This window comes from Alnus glutinosa, chromosome 4 (genome assembly GCF_958979055.1).
Source record: "Alnus glutinosa chromosome 4, dhAlnGlut1.1, whole genome shotgun sequence".
In the NCBI taxonomy this organism is placed as follows: domain Eukaryota; kingdom Viridiplantae; phylum Streptophyta; class Magnoliopsida; order Fagales; family Betulaceae; genus Alnus; species Alnus glutinosa.
The window spans coordinates 5,139,524-5,157,436 of NC_084889.1; the positions used below are offsets into that span (position 1 = coordinate 5,139,524).

Here is a 17,913-nt window from a genome sequence, read left to right on the forward strand (position 1 = left end):
AAAGATTAGAACATGATATATTTTTTTTTATTGAATTGTTGACTTTATTTTGTTATGGTACTCTAAAAAATTCAAGATTTGTTACCTCATCTTGCAAATCTGCAAGGTCCTTTGCAGTTTTGCCTATAAGTTGTTCAACGTCTTTGTCGAAGATAATGATCGACTTTTGTTGAATCTGTTGTATCTGATACTTCAATTTGTATCCTATACCTGCTTTCATTTCCAAAATTGTTAGGAAGAGATATTTCTATATATTTAAACATATATGTGTGTGAATTAAATATCATTTGTTGTTTACCTTGGTACACTGAATTTCGGTTTATCTTGACAACGTTCACACCAAAAATTTCCTTCTTTAAACTTAACCTTCGTCTTGCATGTTATACAACCAATATAATACCAGCCATACTTGTTGTCTATTCTTTCAACTTTGCATAAACATGTGTAGAATATTTCCTGCAATTTTTTTTAATAAAAAATTAAACAATTGATATTGTATTCATGATATTTTATAAATACATTAAATAATTGTAATTTATTAATACCTTCGGTTCAGAGTTCCCTTCCATTTTTTTTTATCTATGCAATTGTCTTCCTATTGTGTAAGGCAAGTTCTCTATCTGTAGAGAAATACGGTGTCCAAATATTAGGAACAACCGATTCTCAAGTAGTTCAACAAAGTTACACTAGCCTAAGGACTTACAACCAAAAATAGAAGAAAGATTAAAACTAAATGGAAAATGTACTTCTTATTTATAAAATAATACAACAATAGAAAAAACTTGGGTTGGACAACACTTGCACAAGATAGAAGAAGGTTTTGGTGGGATATGATGGAATGAGAGACTTGGAAGCATGCCTAGGGTATATATAAGGGTTAGGGAAGGGTTCTAGAGTATTCTTACATTTAACTAAGAAGATAAGCATGACTTTTCATGTGACCAAGGAAGAACAACGAATTTGTGCTTGAAATGATAATAATGTTTTTTGAGAAGGTATAAGGTTGTATTGAAAGATGAAGTGGGTTGAATAAGGGTAGTGATGGTTAGATGACCAAGGTAGATGATGGTAGGGTGGAAAGACTAAGAAGGAGAGAATGACATGTGTCATCCATCATGTGCAAGTGAATCCCTCCACATTTAAAATTACATTAGTTCCTCACTACATCACTTAAAACAAGAAAATTAATAACTGTAGATTCTAGAAAATACACTTTAAAAAATTAACATTGGTATTATTGGTGGCTGTTCAATCTTCATTTAAGCATGAGACTAATACACTGAAATATCGTACTGTTGGTTCGTATACAATCTACCATCTCACATGGCGTTGTCATCACAGGAGCAAAGCTACAACTTACAGAAGGGAAATTTGATACGAATTCTGCACGCATTACAGGATTATTGAAATGATGCGGGGGTTCCTCGTTTTGTAGGAACCCCATCTGATCCAGCCGTGCAAAAATTTTCTTCAAAAGATGTCGCATGCAATTCTTGTGACCTTCAATGGTAATTAGCCAATAAAGTTATATTGAGAATAATCTAAAACTTTAAAAATGATAAAACTCGAATTTGAATGACAAGGAAAAAGGGCACAGCTTCCATCTTATTTCACTTCGAAGCAAACTACATCGTACTGTGGTTAAGTGTTAATTTGTTGAGTTCTGCCAGTTACATTTAGAGCAAAGACATGGTGTTCTTAATTTGCTCCTCAATAATGTATTAGGATCCTCTCCCGTTCAAGGGAATTCGAGAGTATCCATTTTAGGATAAAAATACCCCTGCATTATAAGAGATTGAATACTCTTCAGTTCTCTTGAACTGGAGATGATCCGTTTTCCTTAATAATGGTTAATGAGTTCTATTAAGGAGCTTGTTGGCCATTCCATGAAGCTAGCCAAATCCCCGAAAAATTAGGTTAAAATGTGATCAGATTATTTACATTAAAAGGTAGCTAGTGGGACCTTAATTAAGTCACGAGAGCTGGAATTCAGGGAACCTATTTTTTTTTTTTCTTTTTGAGATACTGAATTCAGGGAAACCTAGAATGTGAAAGACACATGCTACCGCTCATGAGAACTGGAATATAGGGGACCTTGGAATGTGAAAGACACATGCTACTGCTCATGAGAACTGGAATATAGGGGACCTTGGAATGTGAAAGAAACATGCTACTGGCACACTTCCGTACTAAACAAGCATGTTTTTTCTTTTTTTATTTAGAAAAGAATGTTACCAATATATATATAGAGGTTTTTGGAACTTATCAACTCTGGTAAAACTGAAAAGAAAAAGGATTAAAAAAAAGAAGAAGAAGATATATTTGGTGTCTTGGAAAACTTGAAGAGTCTAGTTTTATCGAGCAAAGAATTTTCTTTGAAAATATAGTCATCTAATAAAATTACATTAATCCATACACAATTTGCAACAAGAACTTGAAAACGGATCATTAGCGTTTTCAATCGTTAATTAATTAATAAAAAATTAATTAATTCTTTACATTAATTAATTTCAATCGTTGTTTCCGCAATTTTCGATTGCTACATTCAAATTGATAGATTCGTACACTCAAATCTCATGTACGTGAAAACGGATCCATCTATTCAATTTTCATAAGCCACGATAGAGGTGATCGATCTCACTGATCTTAACAGTTTGGGAATTTCATAAAGAAGAGATACGTACACAATGAATCAAACAAAAGAAAAGAAAAAGCAAATTAAAATGGAATATCGCCCGAAAAGAAAGAAATAGAATTAATTCGCATGCACTTGATATGGGTAAACATGAAATTAAAATTAGTATCAAGCCTAAATAATTCTGTGGAAAAGGGAGTTTCCAATCATATGAGTAAACTTGGCCAAGGAATAAGAATATATTGTTAATCCCATGATCATCATGAACATGGAAAATTCAAAGTAAAATTCCTAAAAATAATAAATAAATAAATAAGATTCTGATAATTAATTTGGTCATCCACCTATGCTTCTAGAGCTCAAAAGTAGGGTGGTGGGGGAGAGTCGTCTCATCTTTCTCGTAATTAGAGATCAAAAGTTAATTATCCCAAACCTAAAAAAAGTTGTCCCATCTCATCATGTAAGTTTGAATGACATCCCTTGATCCACAAGCTTTACATGCATGCATGCTTCGCAAGCAAGAATTGGACTTATCACGTACACCTACTCACATGGAACACTTCTAGAAATGGTTCATAGGGACAAGGTGGACGACAAATGTGAGCTAATCAGGGTTTATGTTTGGCGGGGAAGGTTATATGTGGTTCGGAAAATCTAACATTTTTTTTGGTATTTACATTCTTATAAATGTGATGTCTAAAAATCTGAATTTTTGAGAATGTGACTTAACTCACGTTTGAGAATTATTAGGAATGTGAAAAAACTGACTTATGTGTAACTGTTGTAAGTAATTTCCCATGCATTTTGAGAGGGAGTTTTTAAGTCAGTTCAAGCTAGGGAAACAGTTTTGTAAGATTTGAAAATTGAGATGTTTAACGTGCCTTTTTAATAGAAAAGCATGGATTAGGGAATTTATATATTTCCATTTCCAACAAAAGACAGTCGAGAGAGAATTAATTCAAATACTCACAAGTATTTGGATTTCTTTTACATAAGTGTAACCAATTAAACATGGTTTATATTTTTAGAATTTTCATAAATCCTAAAAGAGTACTCCGTTTGAACACGATTAGGGTTTATACTTATGTTTGTTTCGCTTTTTAGAAAATATCCATATATATTGACATTAATTTAAACACAGACATTAAGGATGGGGGCAACTTGGCTTAGATTTGATTGACAATGTCATTAACTTTGAAAAATTTGCTGAGGAAACAATTTGTTTGACAATTTAGACATACAAAGGAAAATGAGATCTTTTTTTTTTTTTTTTTTTTTAATTAGAAACAAAATAAATCATATGATGATGACATCTTTCCCGAAAGATAAGATCGAAGGTTGACCTTTAATCCGATTAAAAATGTAAGTGAGACTTGTATTTCTTGGTTTAAGGAAGATGGTTTGACAAAAATATTTTTACATTTTATTTTCTAAGGTAATTAATGATCGAAACATTAATTTACTTAATTGGTTTTAGATCTGCATGTGGCTGACGTGTCATGGTTCAAGCCCTTCCTCTACTTCTTGATTTTTGTTGTGTGTTTTTGATCATGGTGTACGTACAGCGCTGCATTATATTATTCCGTATGTAAACTTAATTAATTTTGTAAGATTATTTTAGAAGAAAAAGATTCAGTTGAAAGTCTACGTGGGTGACAATCGAGGGGGAAACATCACTTTGTTGGCTGGCCGGCCTGCAAATTAATATTATATCAAAACTTATTGCTAATTAATTAAACATTTAGTCACTTTAGGTACGATTTGGCTACATTTTCACATATCCTCTCCATAGGACAGGAAAACCCCATGCACGTAGGAACTAACTAGCTCTGAGGGGAGAGAGAGAGAGAGAGAGAGATTTGTACACATGCACGTACATAGGACAAGAGTTAATTAGATCAAAACATGAATATATATGGCTCCAAAACTAAAAGTGAAAGTCACTGTCGATTGTAGAGATCACTATAATTGAGTTGAGAGATCGAGATCGAGATCGAGAATGCATGAGAGGATATATAACACGTGGAGTGATATTCGATCTGGAATAATTGGTAGGACTGATCTTCAAAAGATTAATCCAAGGAGATTTGCCAAATTACTTTTGAACTTTAATTTGTCTATTAATTACCTTAATTAATTAATTTGTTTAGTTCAATGAATCTCATAACTTGAAGATCACGGATCGAAGCTACCGAAAGTAAGTGTCGTAGCGTATAATCACTTGAATGAAAATCATGTTTTCTTTCTAGAATGCTTGCTTAATCGACTTTTCGAATTGAAATCGCATCCCTTAATTTTTTACCTAACAATATGCCACTTGATAATTTTGCAAGGCCATGAAGCAGCTGAATCATCTTGCATGTAGGGTTACTGTTGGGACCCATGCCTAGATGCATCGATCTTCCAGCATAATTAGTCCAAATTAAACAAAAGAGTGGGGTTATACCAGATCCTTTAGGATTAATGACTTACTAAATCATTCTCGCTTTGTTATTCTCATTCTCATTTTGACACGCCTCTTTTTTTCTTTTTCTTTTTTCAAATGTTGGAAAACATGAATAATTTCCCACTAGCGGGCCGGTGATCTTCTTAATTTCCCATCCATGATGTTTGCACCAAATTAAAGATGATTTGAATTGCTAATCATTAGCACGTACTCCAGCCATCTCTAGGCTTCGTGATCGATCGTGTTGACTCATTTGTCTCCAAGTAAATGTAGATGAATTAATGGCAAATGATTTAATTAATTATTATTTCCTTAAGAAAAAAAATGTAAAAGGTGGTAGAATTGAAGGGCAAGTGTATTTAATATTTTTTCATGTGGACCATTCTACATAACATCGATCAAGATCGATCGAGTTACATTAGAAAGACATCAAAATCAAAGAATAATTGAGGGCCGGTGGTGCTATAATTAAAGGTTTTCAAGGCAACGTTGCCCTCGAGGGGAGGACTCTTGGTGAGATGCTACTGGCTGAAAGTGCACCATTTTGTGCTATGCATATGCAGGCAAAGGTTAGGCCACATATAGAATGCCGAGCATTTATAATTCAGTATGGGATAGGGACGACGGCGAAAACCAATTTGTACATTCATAAATGAGGCTCTATTTGTCCTTGATTCTTTTAATTTGGTCCATTTTCAAGTGTCCTATGACCAAGGTAACTCTCTGCATGCATTCAAGATTGAAACGAAGGTAGTCAAAATTTATTTATTATTTCTTCCTCTCTTCTTATCCTTCTTCTTTTTATTATTATTATTTTTTTTTTTGGCAAGAACATTTGAGGGAAAATGATGTTCTTACATATATATTTATGTTTGCAAAAGGTCACCAAGTTGATGGCAACTGATGAGCTTATAGTTGTCACTTTGCTTTGAATCCAGAGGCCTGCAAAATGGATGAGATGGGTCAATATGTGATTTCAAAAGCAGGTTTTCTTTCTTTCTTTTTGTCTTCTTCTTCTTTTTTTTTTCCTGGTTAATTTCTTCCTAATTTTATGTCCCCCCCCCCCCCCCCCCCCAAATTTTTCCCATTGAAACTCCTCTCTTTTCCCATATTGAATAGAAAAAAAAATTAAAAATAATATTCCTATCTTTTTTTCTTTTTCTTTTTCTTTTTTTTTTTTTTTTTTGGGGGGGGGGGGGGGGGGGGGGGGGTGGGGGGTTGGCCATTAAGTCCTTTTACATGAATGGAAATTTTTATAAAATATATATATATATATTTTAAAAAAAAGAGCTCATCTAGCTAGCTTCTACTATGCTAATAATAGATCACATATATAAATTTAAATAATAATAATAATAATAATAACAATAGATCACATAAATGTAAAAAGGAAATTTTAAACGATGACATTAGAGTTAACTCATTTAATTAATTTATTTTTTAATTTCGACTGATTCCATCCCCCGGTACCCATATTTAGTACACAAATATAGGAAGAGATTTACATAAAATCAAATATTAAATAGACCAAATTGAAAACTGAGGTTTAAAAGACAAAATGGAGAAAAGCACAAACTATTTTCCTTTAATTTTAAAGTGGCCTACAAGTATTTTAAGATTGCTTAAAGTTAGACTCGATTTCTCATGACAATTCTACCCATGTGTTTCCGATTTGATTTTTTTTTTTTTTTTTTTTAAAAAAAGAAAGTTAATTTACAGTAAGAGAAGCTTTACATACATCTTTGTGATTTTGTTGACACCCAAGCCAAATCACCTCTTCCTATAAGCTTACGGACATACCAGTATTTTTTTTTTTTTTTCAATGGTTGGGTTACAAAATAGGTGTACACCTTTTTTCCCCTTTAACCTCTATCTCTGGTGGGAGCAAGATTGAATCCTAAATTATATGTCAATCAATATCATTCTTTTTTTTTTTTGGATGAAATCAATATCATTCTTTCTTTGGTCCAACCGTTGGGCAATACAGAGTGGGTAACCCTACCCTCCCTTCCCCTGTAAATCATCCATCTGGGACCCTTATATATCGTCGATTGTCCGATTGAGGTATATATGATATATGCAATATCTATAATTTGAACCATTCATTTAAAATGAACAGACTCAAATCATGACAGCATGTACGTAGATCGAAGAGAGTAGAGGCATGCAAGCCACAAAAGTTGTCATGAGGGATGATCGAACTATCCCGTGGTCAAAGGGATGCTTCAACCACCCCAACCTGGATCGTTCATATATATATATGAAGGCCCACATTACGTACTCTAAAACCAATGTGAAGAAGAAGAAGAAGAAGAAAATTAAAGAAGAAGTGGGAGACTAGATTTGCCTCATATCAACTTGAAGAGCCTAGAAAGATCTCAACTACTCCAAAGAGTAGGTTAATTGGTTAATTAGTTTTCAAGTTTAGAAACACCGACAAGATTGCAATCCTTGTTGATGGCAACTGAGAGATCGATCACCGAAAGTAAGTTTTGTAGGTAGGCCCAAGTCTCTCAAATAGTAATTTTTCCCCCTTTTCAAAGCTAGAAAGTTCCCATTCTTAGACCCTTCTATAGTCCTACTATCTCACCTCTTGCATATATATGAAAATGATGACCATAACATACAGAGAAAAGAGTGGAAGGTGCAAACAATTGTGGAATGGAATATTTGCATTTCAGGGAGATCGATGTCGACATTTGATCCTTTCCCAACTCATATCTCCAATAAATTCCGTAACTGGATTTGGTGAAACGTATTGCTTAATTTCTTGGCATCAAAATAATGAGCATCAGATACAAGTAATCTGAAGAGTCGTATACAAGTAGCTGTCTTTATATATTAGAGTTTATCTTACGCATATTAATTTCTGAGGCACTTTGTCTATAGTAGTTTGGATACTCCATAAAGTGATGCCTCTCAATGTGTTCTCACAATATCCATTGCTCTCTCAAATATATGTGCTTTGGGTTTGATTGATTGATTGATTGATTAAACCCTAAAGAACTCATAAAGCCACGAGTCCATGACAAAACTTCAGGAAAAGAAAAAGACAATGTGGTATCTTTGACATTTATTCGAAAATTCCAGTTCCACGTACGTGTGGTTGATGTGTTTGTTTGTGATTTGGAAGACAGGCAAAAGATACAAGTTTTCATTTCAATTTAAGTCTAGTCAGTGATTTGATAGGCTTGGGTTGGGATTGTAACAGTATTTTTGGTTTAGTTGTAATTTTGTTTTGGTTTATGGTTTTTTAACCCATTATCCAAATGGAGAGTTTGTAAGATTTTTATTACTAGCGGATTCGGTGATAATAACAAGTTTTGTTAGTCATTAAACATTTAGATACTATGGTGGATACTTTGGAGTTATTTTTGTCATGAGTTTTATACTGGCGTCAGTAAACCCGTCCAAACGAGATTGGTCTAGATGAGCCACCGACAGCATCGTCAGCTAGCCGTTCTGACGTGAGTGGCCCAAAGAAACCACTGAGAGAACCACGTAACTCCAGTAAGAAGACTTACAATGTGTTGTCAACATGTCCTGACGTGATAAGTTCTAAAAAACCCATTGAGAGTACCGTCAACAAAACTGTTAGCTAAACGTTTTGACTTTAAAAATTTGATGCCAAGACACTTAAAACCCTATAGGCATCCTGACGGGACCACTTACACGCCCTGACGCCATTCGAAGACCTACATGATTTTGAAGGTTTTTCACATGCAGTGTTAGGGTTTTTCATCCTTTCTCTTTTTAAGGATGTCTAGCTAATTAAGCACGATTAGAAGATTGCTCACGTTGCTCAAGCCATAAGAGAGAGTGCTTAACTATTTTTCGTTGTGTGCCAAGAGAACTTTTGTTGAGAGCGTCCGATGTCATATTCTCTTGGAGTTTGTCATTTAAACACACTCTCATCGTCATCAACCAATTGAAGTCTACCGGTAGGTCGGTAAGAAGACCAAGAAGAAGGATTGCCTAGTGAGGATTGGAGTAGCTACAACATGAGGCAAGTGGGGGTACTTCTCTGCACATAGATATCTAAGTCATTACAAAGATTGTAAGTGCACTTTGCCTCTACTACGAATCTTTCTTAGTGAATTGGTTTCTTAATTGATTTGACTTGTCTTAGAGTGGTTTAGCTTTGATATGTTATTAATTTCCGCTTGGTCAACAAATCTTTGTATTGATGTGTGATGAGTATTCTTTGTGGTTGATTGACTAATTTTACTCTACATATTTTGCTGCATAATTTTGTTGATTGTATTGGGGTAAGAATTTGCCTTTTTTTTTGTTATCCTACGATGCATGCGTCAGTCCCAACAACTTTTTCATTTTTTTAAATTCTGATTTAAAGATTGGCTGGGATTGACACGTTATATTATAATATTGTTGTGAGATAAAAATTTGATTTTAAACGTTACCCTTTAAGGAAAATTTATAAGACTTACAGGAATTCCATGAGAGAGAGAGAGAGGTGATTCTCAGTTATCCATACATTAGGGCAAAGAAGTGGAACATAGCAATATATAGCGTTTCCTTGTAGCCAAAGATAAAAGAAATAGAGGAACCATTAGTCCAAAAGCCAAGAGAAAGAACTCAACCAGATAAAATAAAGTCAAAAGAAGAAGAAGAAGAAGAAGAGAGGAAGAAACCATTTTCGGAGAAATGGAAAACCCACCAAAGATTGCAAACAATAAATGCGCGTTAATATCCATTGTCTTCAGTCTATTTTCCACCAAATCTTGAAATAAGACAGAATCCAGATGAGGAAAACCCCTCAAAAACCTGATAACAATTAGCTTAAAAATAACAAAAAAAATACAAACATCCTAGGATAGCTAGGCATTGTCGTTTTGGTGAATTGGTTTATATATATTATATACAAGGGTATGCAAATACAGTTATTAACCACGTCACTTATCTTAAAACTGTTATCTACATTTGCATGTACAGTTAATGGTTTTGCTAACCGCTTCTATATTCGTATTCGCATCCGCTTACGTGGATAGTTATGGTTTATAAATCCCCGCCCTACTTGAAGTAGATGTTCGCTGCTAACAAAATAAGTTGAACGCTCAAGACGTTTCTTACAACCATGAGACAATGATAATATATAGCAGTGTTATTTAACGGAAACACTGATAATGCTATGCCTATATACATTTTTTTAAACTTGAAGAGGTCAAATTTTTATGTTTTAGAAAAAAGTAATCTTATATATATACCACATTTTTATTTTATAACTATTTCATACTGTTGAAATGATAATCGCAACCAACCTTTGGATAAATCATTGTTAAAAAAAAAATTTAAGGATTCGTTGGATTGCAATGTCAACATTATGGTATAGTTGTGATATATATATATTTGGAGTATCCAAGGGTTTTTCAATTTTTTTTTGAGGATCATGGTATTTTTTTTCTTTCAAAATATTGGGAAGCCGAAAGTATATTTTTAGTATTTTAATTGAAAGAGTAAATATACCACATTTTAATTTCATAAGTATTTCAATGTAACAGTCCTAACTAATCATTGAATTTTTGTTACAATGACTGATCCAAGGGTTGGTCGGGACTGACACATCAGCATTATATGATAGTTATAAGATAAAAATGTAGTTTTTAGTATTATTCTTTTTTAAAAATGTCATAAGTGGTATTTTTAAATTTTAAAAGGAAAAATAGAGGATTCTTCATATTTTTGAAAACTCATGGCCTCACTAACCCCTCCCTTCGCCCCATGTGTAGCATATAATATGATTATTTCTATTTCATTTGAAATTGAAATAAATCATTTCATTGTCCAGATAGAATATCACATCATTTAACAATATATACGTGAATATACTGTTACATCATTTAAATTTTATAAATAATGTGACATTGTATATACAGTTAAATGCTATAAAACTTTATTTATACTATAGAATAATTCTCCTTTATTTCACCTGTTGGTGTGGAGTATGATATTAACCCATTATTATGAGGGAAAATAAGGACGTGTATGGTTGAGACGAGGGGTTATTTATGGGGATTAAAGAAAATCTTTATAGAAAAATTGTTTGTAAAAGGATGTGTTCCGTATATGGTTGTGATGAGGGGGTTATATGGGTAGGGGTGACAATAATTTGTACGGGTTAGTGTGTTGAGTTAATTAGGTCGGGTCAAGATATGTGTATAAAATTATATAGGTTAATCATAACTCGACACATATAATTAAATATTGGTTCAAACCCCTCGACTTTAATTCTTTAATTTTGTATTGGGCTCGTGTTAAATTCACGTATAATGTCAAAATTACCTGCCATTATGTCCCATGTTGAAGTATATATAATGTATAAGACTATATAAGTCAATTCTAAACCGAATCATTTAATTAAACGGGTCAAACTCTTTAACTTCATGTTAAGTTCGTATTGAGTTTGCGGATTGTGTCAAACATTATCAATCCTATTTATGAGGATCAAATAATGCGTTCAATTATTAAAAATGTGCATGCAGAATATTGCAGAGGACCGTGATTAGAACTAAGAGCGTCGAGTTCATGCCATTATTCTTCCTGTCGCTGTTTGGGTACATGTTCTTGTGCGGCACTTCCTGGCTTATCTTTGGTCTACTCGGTCGTGACCCTTTTGTTGCTGTAAGATGGTAGATTGTACACGAACAAAAAGTAGGATATTTCCGTGAATCTTTTATGGTTTTCTTGGTGATTTTAACGCTTTAATGCTCTAAGCACTGTCTGAACGTAAAATGCTTTTTTCCTAGTGAAAAGTGTAGAAGAAAACCTTAGCAGAGTACTGTACTCAGTGATCACCGTGGGACGTTGTCATGGTGATCATAAAATTAGTACTAATTCTAATTCATAAAAACTAATCTTAAAATAATCATAATCCTTATTAAATAAACCCAAATTAACAGTCTCCCTGATCAACTGCTACTACGTACCTTAATATCAGTGTCTCATGGTATAGAAGCATCTCAGGATGCTGAGTCAAAAGGACAGAAAAAAAAATTAAACAAATCCTACTGATTAGAAAAAGAGGCAAATGTGCGCATTACACAAGGAAATTCGACCATTACAGCAAGAGACAAATCACAGAAGGCAAACGTGCGCACTAACCTTATTATTTTGATACCGGCGACAGCATCTGCTAGCTTCTAGTGTTTCTTTCTCTGTATAAACCCACTCGCTTCTGTACTTTGCACATCCCATTGCCATTTGCAAAGAAACTTGCGCCGCCTTCATATCTGCTTCTGCTCTCTCTATCTCTTTGCCCACAAACGTCTACCCAAAACTAAGGAAGACATATATATATCCGATCCCGCGGCCGCTGTACTATATCTCTGTCTTGTTTCAACATTTTGTAGAAAATAGACTGAAGACGTACAATGGATATTAACACGCATTTCTTCTTCGGAATCTTTGGTGGGTTTTCAGTTTCTTCCAAAATGGTTTCTTCTTTTGCCTTCATTTTATCTGTTGAAGTTCTTTCTCTTGGCTTTTGGACTAATGGTTCATCTGTTTCTTTATCTTTGGCTACAAGGAAACGTTGCTGCTATGCTCCTCTTCTTGGCCCCAACGTATGTATCAATATTTTCGACTTTTGACCGTCTATCATTTCTCCCCCAAAAGGGCATTGATATGTCCATATCACAGGAGCCTCCAAGTTATTATATTTAGTATATTGCTATGCAAATTGTCATTTAGTTGGATGAGGTAATAATGAAAATTAACCTTTTCATTAATAAAGATTTGTACGAAAGAATAATCAAGGGTTGATTTACATTGTTAAATTATTTCATTTAAATTGTATAACAATCGTATAACAATTAATCTACTTAAAAAATCTCTAGCAAGCCTTTCAAATGGCTCATAATAATTACATTGAGCTATTATAAACCATTTTACTCTTTCAGCATATAAATAGAGTATTTTTATCCATTTTGTTACCGTGAAAGTTCATTGTAGCACACTTTAGTCATTTTTTTAATCTTTTTTCTCCTCTCTCTCTCTCTCTATAGCTCTCTCTCCCTCTTCCTCTTCCTCAACTTTCATAAGAAAAAATACATTGAAAAATAATATTTAAAGAAAGTAATGAGTGTAACATATAATCAGTTAGAATTTGTATTGAAAATTTAGCAGCTAAAATTGAAAAAATATATATATATATATGTATTTTGAGTAGCTAAAATTAGATGCTCTTATAAATAATATTACTCTATTATTAATTAACCAATGTTAAAAAACATATTTTTATCTTATATCTATTTCACAATACTAACTTGACACTATATTTTTAATTATCTGCACAATCTTTGTTCCCAAAAAAAAAAAAAAAATCTGCTCATTCTGACATACAATTTAGAACAATAAATTGTTATATTATTATTATTATTATTATTATTATTGTTATTAAACGAATTGTGAAAAAATTGTGGTACTCATCGTAGGATTACTTTTAAGAGGATCATAAGGCACAAGTCGACAGAAGGGTTTTCTGGCATTACATACCTGATGTCCTTTCTCAGTTGCCTCCTTTTCGGATGGTAACCTTCTCCTTTCTTCAATATTAAACAAGAAGAAGAATAATGTTTGATGTTGCTAATTCAAAAGGCTCGATCGGCTAAGAACACAAATAATTTTCATAATTTTCCAAACTAAAGGGAATATCTGGAAAACAAACATTTTAACCAAATTAATTAAACTCGGCTAGAAGCTCGTCCACCCACAAACAACACGTTATTTTCTCGACCATACCCAAACCTAACATTTCTTAAGGGCCAACCATTGCTGACTTATGGTTATGCCAATCACTCTTGCAATACAACACAGTCACATCCTCTCTCTCTTAATCACTCGCTCCTTTATTCATTTTATATGATTATCTTTCTGTTTGACGTTGGGATTGTTGTTACTGCTGAAATTTATATCATGCTTATTGTCGATTGTGTTCATATTGCCCTTCGTTTCTTTGTAGGATCTTGGGTTTTAGTATTATGTAGGCATGCGTACAGTGCCCTAGTAGCCAAAAATCACAAAAGTTGAGATTTTCAAGCTTCAGTACTCCCCCTAATGATCTTTTTGCATCTCTTTTTTAAATTAGTCATTGAACCTACTTGTGGATCTTACAGATCAAATGTTTGATTTTAAAAAAGATGTAAAACCATCATGTTTCAACCATCTAATAAGTTCATATGGCCACAACCAAAAAGTGCCCTAACAGCCCTTTTTTTTTTTTTTTTAATTAATTTAAGGAAAAGGTTATATGGAGATCCTTACCACTCCTCCTGATCCCAAAAGAAAGAAAAAGTTTCTGATCTTATAAAAGAAAAAGGGGTGGACTCTCCAATAATAGACCCGACTAGAACAAATTAAAACAGTACTAAAATTTATACCCAAAAGAAGAAGTGAAAATATCCCACTAATTTTATTTTTTTTCCCCTTTTGGAACTTCATAACATTTATAGTTTAGTTCAAACTGTAGTAATTAATTTTTGTTGTCTAATCACTGAATTTTCACTTGAAAAAAATGTTACAATAACAGGTATGGCCTTCCATTTGTATCCCCTCACAATTTTTTATTATCAACAATCAGTCTCACCGGTGCCGCAATCGAGTTCATATACGTGGTGATCTTCATCCTATATGCCCCCAAGAAAGAGAAGGCTAAGATTTTGGGGATCCTGACGATTGTGCTCACTATGTCATCAGCCGTGGCCTTAGTGTCCCTCTTTGCCCTGCGTGGCAACACCAGGAAACTCTTCTGTGGCTTTCTTGCTACCATATTCTCCGTCATCATGTTTGCCTCCCCTCTGTCAATTATGGTAAGTTATTTCATGCTTTTAGTTTACTTGTTAATTCTTTGATAAGCCTAAAATATTTTACGTAAGCATAAGGTCAAAGTACATTCAATTGGACACAACATATTTAATTTACGTAAGCCAAGGCAAGTTTGATGCTTTTGGGCCATTGCTTTTATAAGGGCCATTTTCTATATCACGATTATATATCTAAGCAGGGTATTTAATTGAGAAATTGGCTTTGCCTTTATTGAGATGATAAATGATATATCTAATTGGGTTCCAAATTAATGTACATGCAGATGATCGTGATTAGAACTAAGAGTGTGGAATTCATGCCATTTTTCCTGTCGCTGTCTGTGTTCTTGTGCGGCACTTCATGGTTTATCTATGGTCTACTCGGTCGTGACCCTTTTGTTTCTGTAAGTGTATGAGATGAAATTGATGACTAAAGTTCCAATATCTGTTCCAAAGCGCGCAAGTGGCTGGTTTCCTAATTAATTTGATGGGAATGTATTTGTGTTGTGCTGTTGCAGGTGTCCAATGGCTTCGGCTGCGGTCTGGGGGCCATGCAACTGATGTTGTACTTCATCTACCGGGTCCGTGACAACAAGAAACCAACTCCTGAAGAATCTGTGGAGATGGGCCTTCCTATACCTCATCACCAAGAGAAGAAATCCACCGCAAATGGGTCAGCTCTGCAAGGGCACGACTAAAATCTCCTGTTTGTATCATTGGACCACCCCCGCATCATTTTCAATTAATAATCCTGTAATTCGTGAACCATTCGTATCCAATTCCCCTTCTGTAAGTTGTAGCTTTGCTCCTGTGATGACAACGCCATATAAGATGGTAGATTGATTACGAACAAAAAGTGGGATATTTCAGTGAATCTTATTGATTCTATTCTAGCGGAAGATGCATGCTTAAATGCTCCAAGCACGGTATGAATTTCAAGTTTACTATTTTAAAATGCGGGAGGCGCCCAAAGTTGGACAAGGATCACGATCCTCTTCATTTAAAGATTTTAAAATTGATGTATCTAACCGTGTATATGATGTTATATTATTTAAAAACTAGCTTATAACCCGCGTGATGCGCGGATTGTTACTAATTAAAATTGCATAATAAATTAGGATGTTACATTTAATTTAAGAAATAAAATTAAAATTTAGGAATAAGATTGAAATTACGTAAGGAATCAAAATAAATCACATGTATTCAATTTTTTAATTTTTTTAATAAGTAATCACATTATTCAATTTTTATAGATGATAATTCAAAAGACCTTTTACACATAATATAAGAATTCACAAAAACAAAGAACAAAATAGTGTTCACAATTAACAAAAATATAGGAATAAGAATGAAAGTCTGAAAATCGCAAACTCACCGTTATCAAATAATGAATAATTAACAATTTATAAACTACAAAATATTAGGCCAAATATTATATTGCCAAATATTATATTGTCAAATATTATAAATATTGTAGATTACAAATTACAAATAAAAAGATAAATAAGAGTTCATTTTAAAACATTAATGTTGGACCAAATCAATCAATGATAATTTGTTTGTGAGGCTTTGTATTCTTCAATGCATTCTTTTTAGTAGCTTTGAATCGTTTGTAAAGAACCTTGAGAGGTATTTCATCATCATTTGACTCTGTGTCTTCTGTAGGTAGGGAAGAATGCAAGGAAGAATCTTGACTGAACATTTGTTCGTTTTCTATTGTTTGGCTAACAACGTCGTATTCCTTTTTTTGTTTGGAGCCAGACCCCTAAGCTTTACAGTAGGAGTTTCCTGTAATAAGAGATCGAGTTTCATTAGAAGTTGCATATAATTATGTAGGCAAATATGGTGTAGATTTTAAGGATTCAACATATAATGCATTGTTACCTTATAATTTGAATGTTAGCTTCTTCTGCAACTTGCGCTTCAAAGATTCTATAAACAGTATAATTTTTCCAACATTTTTTCAAATTATATTCATTAAGTTTCAATTGTAAGACATATTCTCTGGAAATGATTGCTGTGATTTCTTTTGGCACGATTTTGTCTTTCAAATTCTATATAAATATAGCATATTGTTAAAAAAAGGTTAGAACATGATATATATTTTTTTTTATTGAATTGTTGACTTTATTTCGTTACGGTACTCTAAAAAATTCAAGATTTGTTACCTCATCTTGCAAATCTGCAAGTTCATTTGCAGTTTTGCCTATAAGTTGTTCAACGTCTTTGTCGAAGATAATGAATCTTGTTGAATCTGTTGTATCTTATACTTCAATTTGTATCATATACCTGCTTTCATTCCAAAATTGTTAGGAAGAGATGTTTCTATATATTTAAACATATATGTGTGTGAATTAAATATCATTTGTTGTTTACCTTGGCATGTTGAATTTTGTATTCATGATATTTTATAAATGCATTAAATAATTATAATTTATTAATACCTTCGCTTCAGAGTTCCCTTCCATTTCTTTTATCTTTGCAATGAGTAATGCTACATATCATCCTCTTGTCCTCCTTTTATCCTCCCAAAATTGATATGGCTCTTTAAAATCACCATTGAATTTATGATAGATCATTATTAGATTTTGATCTAATAGTAATTTTAAGAGCCACATCCAATGCTTTCCTAATAATGATTAAAATCTAATAATGATCTATTATAAATTTAATGGTAATTTTAAGAGCCAGATCAATTTTGGGAGGATAAAAGGAGGACAAGAGGATGATATGCATGTAGCATTACTCATATGATAGTTGTTGTTTTTATTCTTTCATTTGTATGAGGAAACGTGAAAAGGTATCACTCATCTTGATATTTCTAATTTATTTGTAGACTCTAACAGAAAAACTAATCTTTTGATTGGTGATTAATATGTCTACAACAATTAATACGTTTTCATTATGTCTTAATCATATCATGTTTATATTGTTAATTTTATTTGTATTTTGTTAATTTCTTTTTGAGTAATGAAATTTAATATATATTTTCTTTATATATGAAAGCATGAGTC

At 33.0% G+C, this 17,913-nt stretch overlaps 1 protein-coding gene across 4 annotated transcripts; it reads left to right on the forward strand.

Annotated features, from left to right (window-relative positions):
* Positions 1-12,270: 12,270 nt before the first annotated feature.
* Positions 12,271-15,798, forward strand: LOC133865332 (bidirectional sugar transporter SWEET1-like). Of its 4 annotated transcripts, none has more exons than XM_062301721.1 (6): positions 12,271-12,506; positions 12,625-12,661; positions 13,532-13,627; positions 14,677-14,905; positions 15,184-15,303; positions 15,418-15,798. In XM_062301721.1, exons 1-6 carry the CDS (start codon positions 12,470-12,472, stop codon positions 15,595-15,597), a joined length of 699 nt encoding a protein of 232 aa, XP_062157705.1. In that variant the 5' UTR covers positions 12,271-12,469; the 3' UTR covers positions 15,598-15,798. The 4 variants fall into 4 exon arrangements, with proteins under 4 accessions (XP_062157705.1, XP_062157706.1, XP_062157707.1 ...); XM_062301720.1 differs by having other exon boundaries at positions 12,307-12,506; positions 14,626-14,905; XM_062301722.1 differs by lacking the exon at positions 13,532-13,627 and having other exon boundaries at positions 12,273-12,506; positions 14,626-14,905.
* Positions 15,799-17,913: the final 2,115 nt, after the last annotated feature.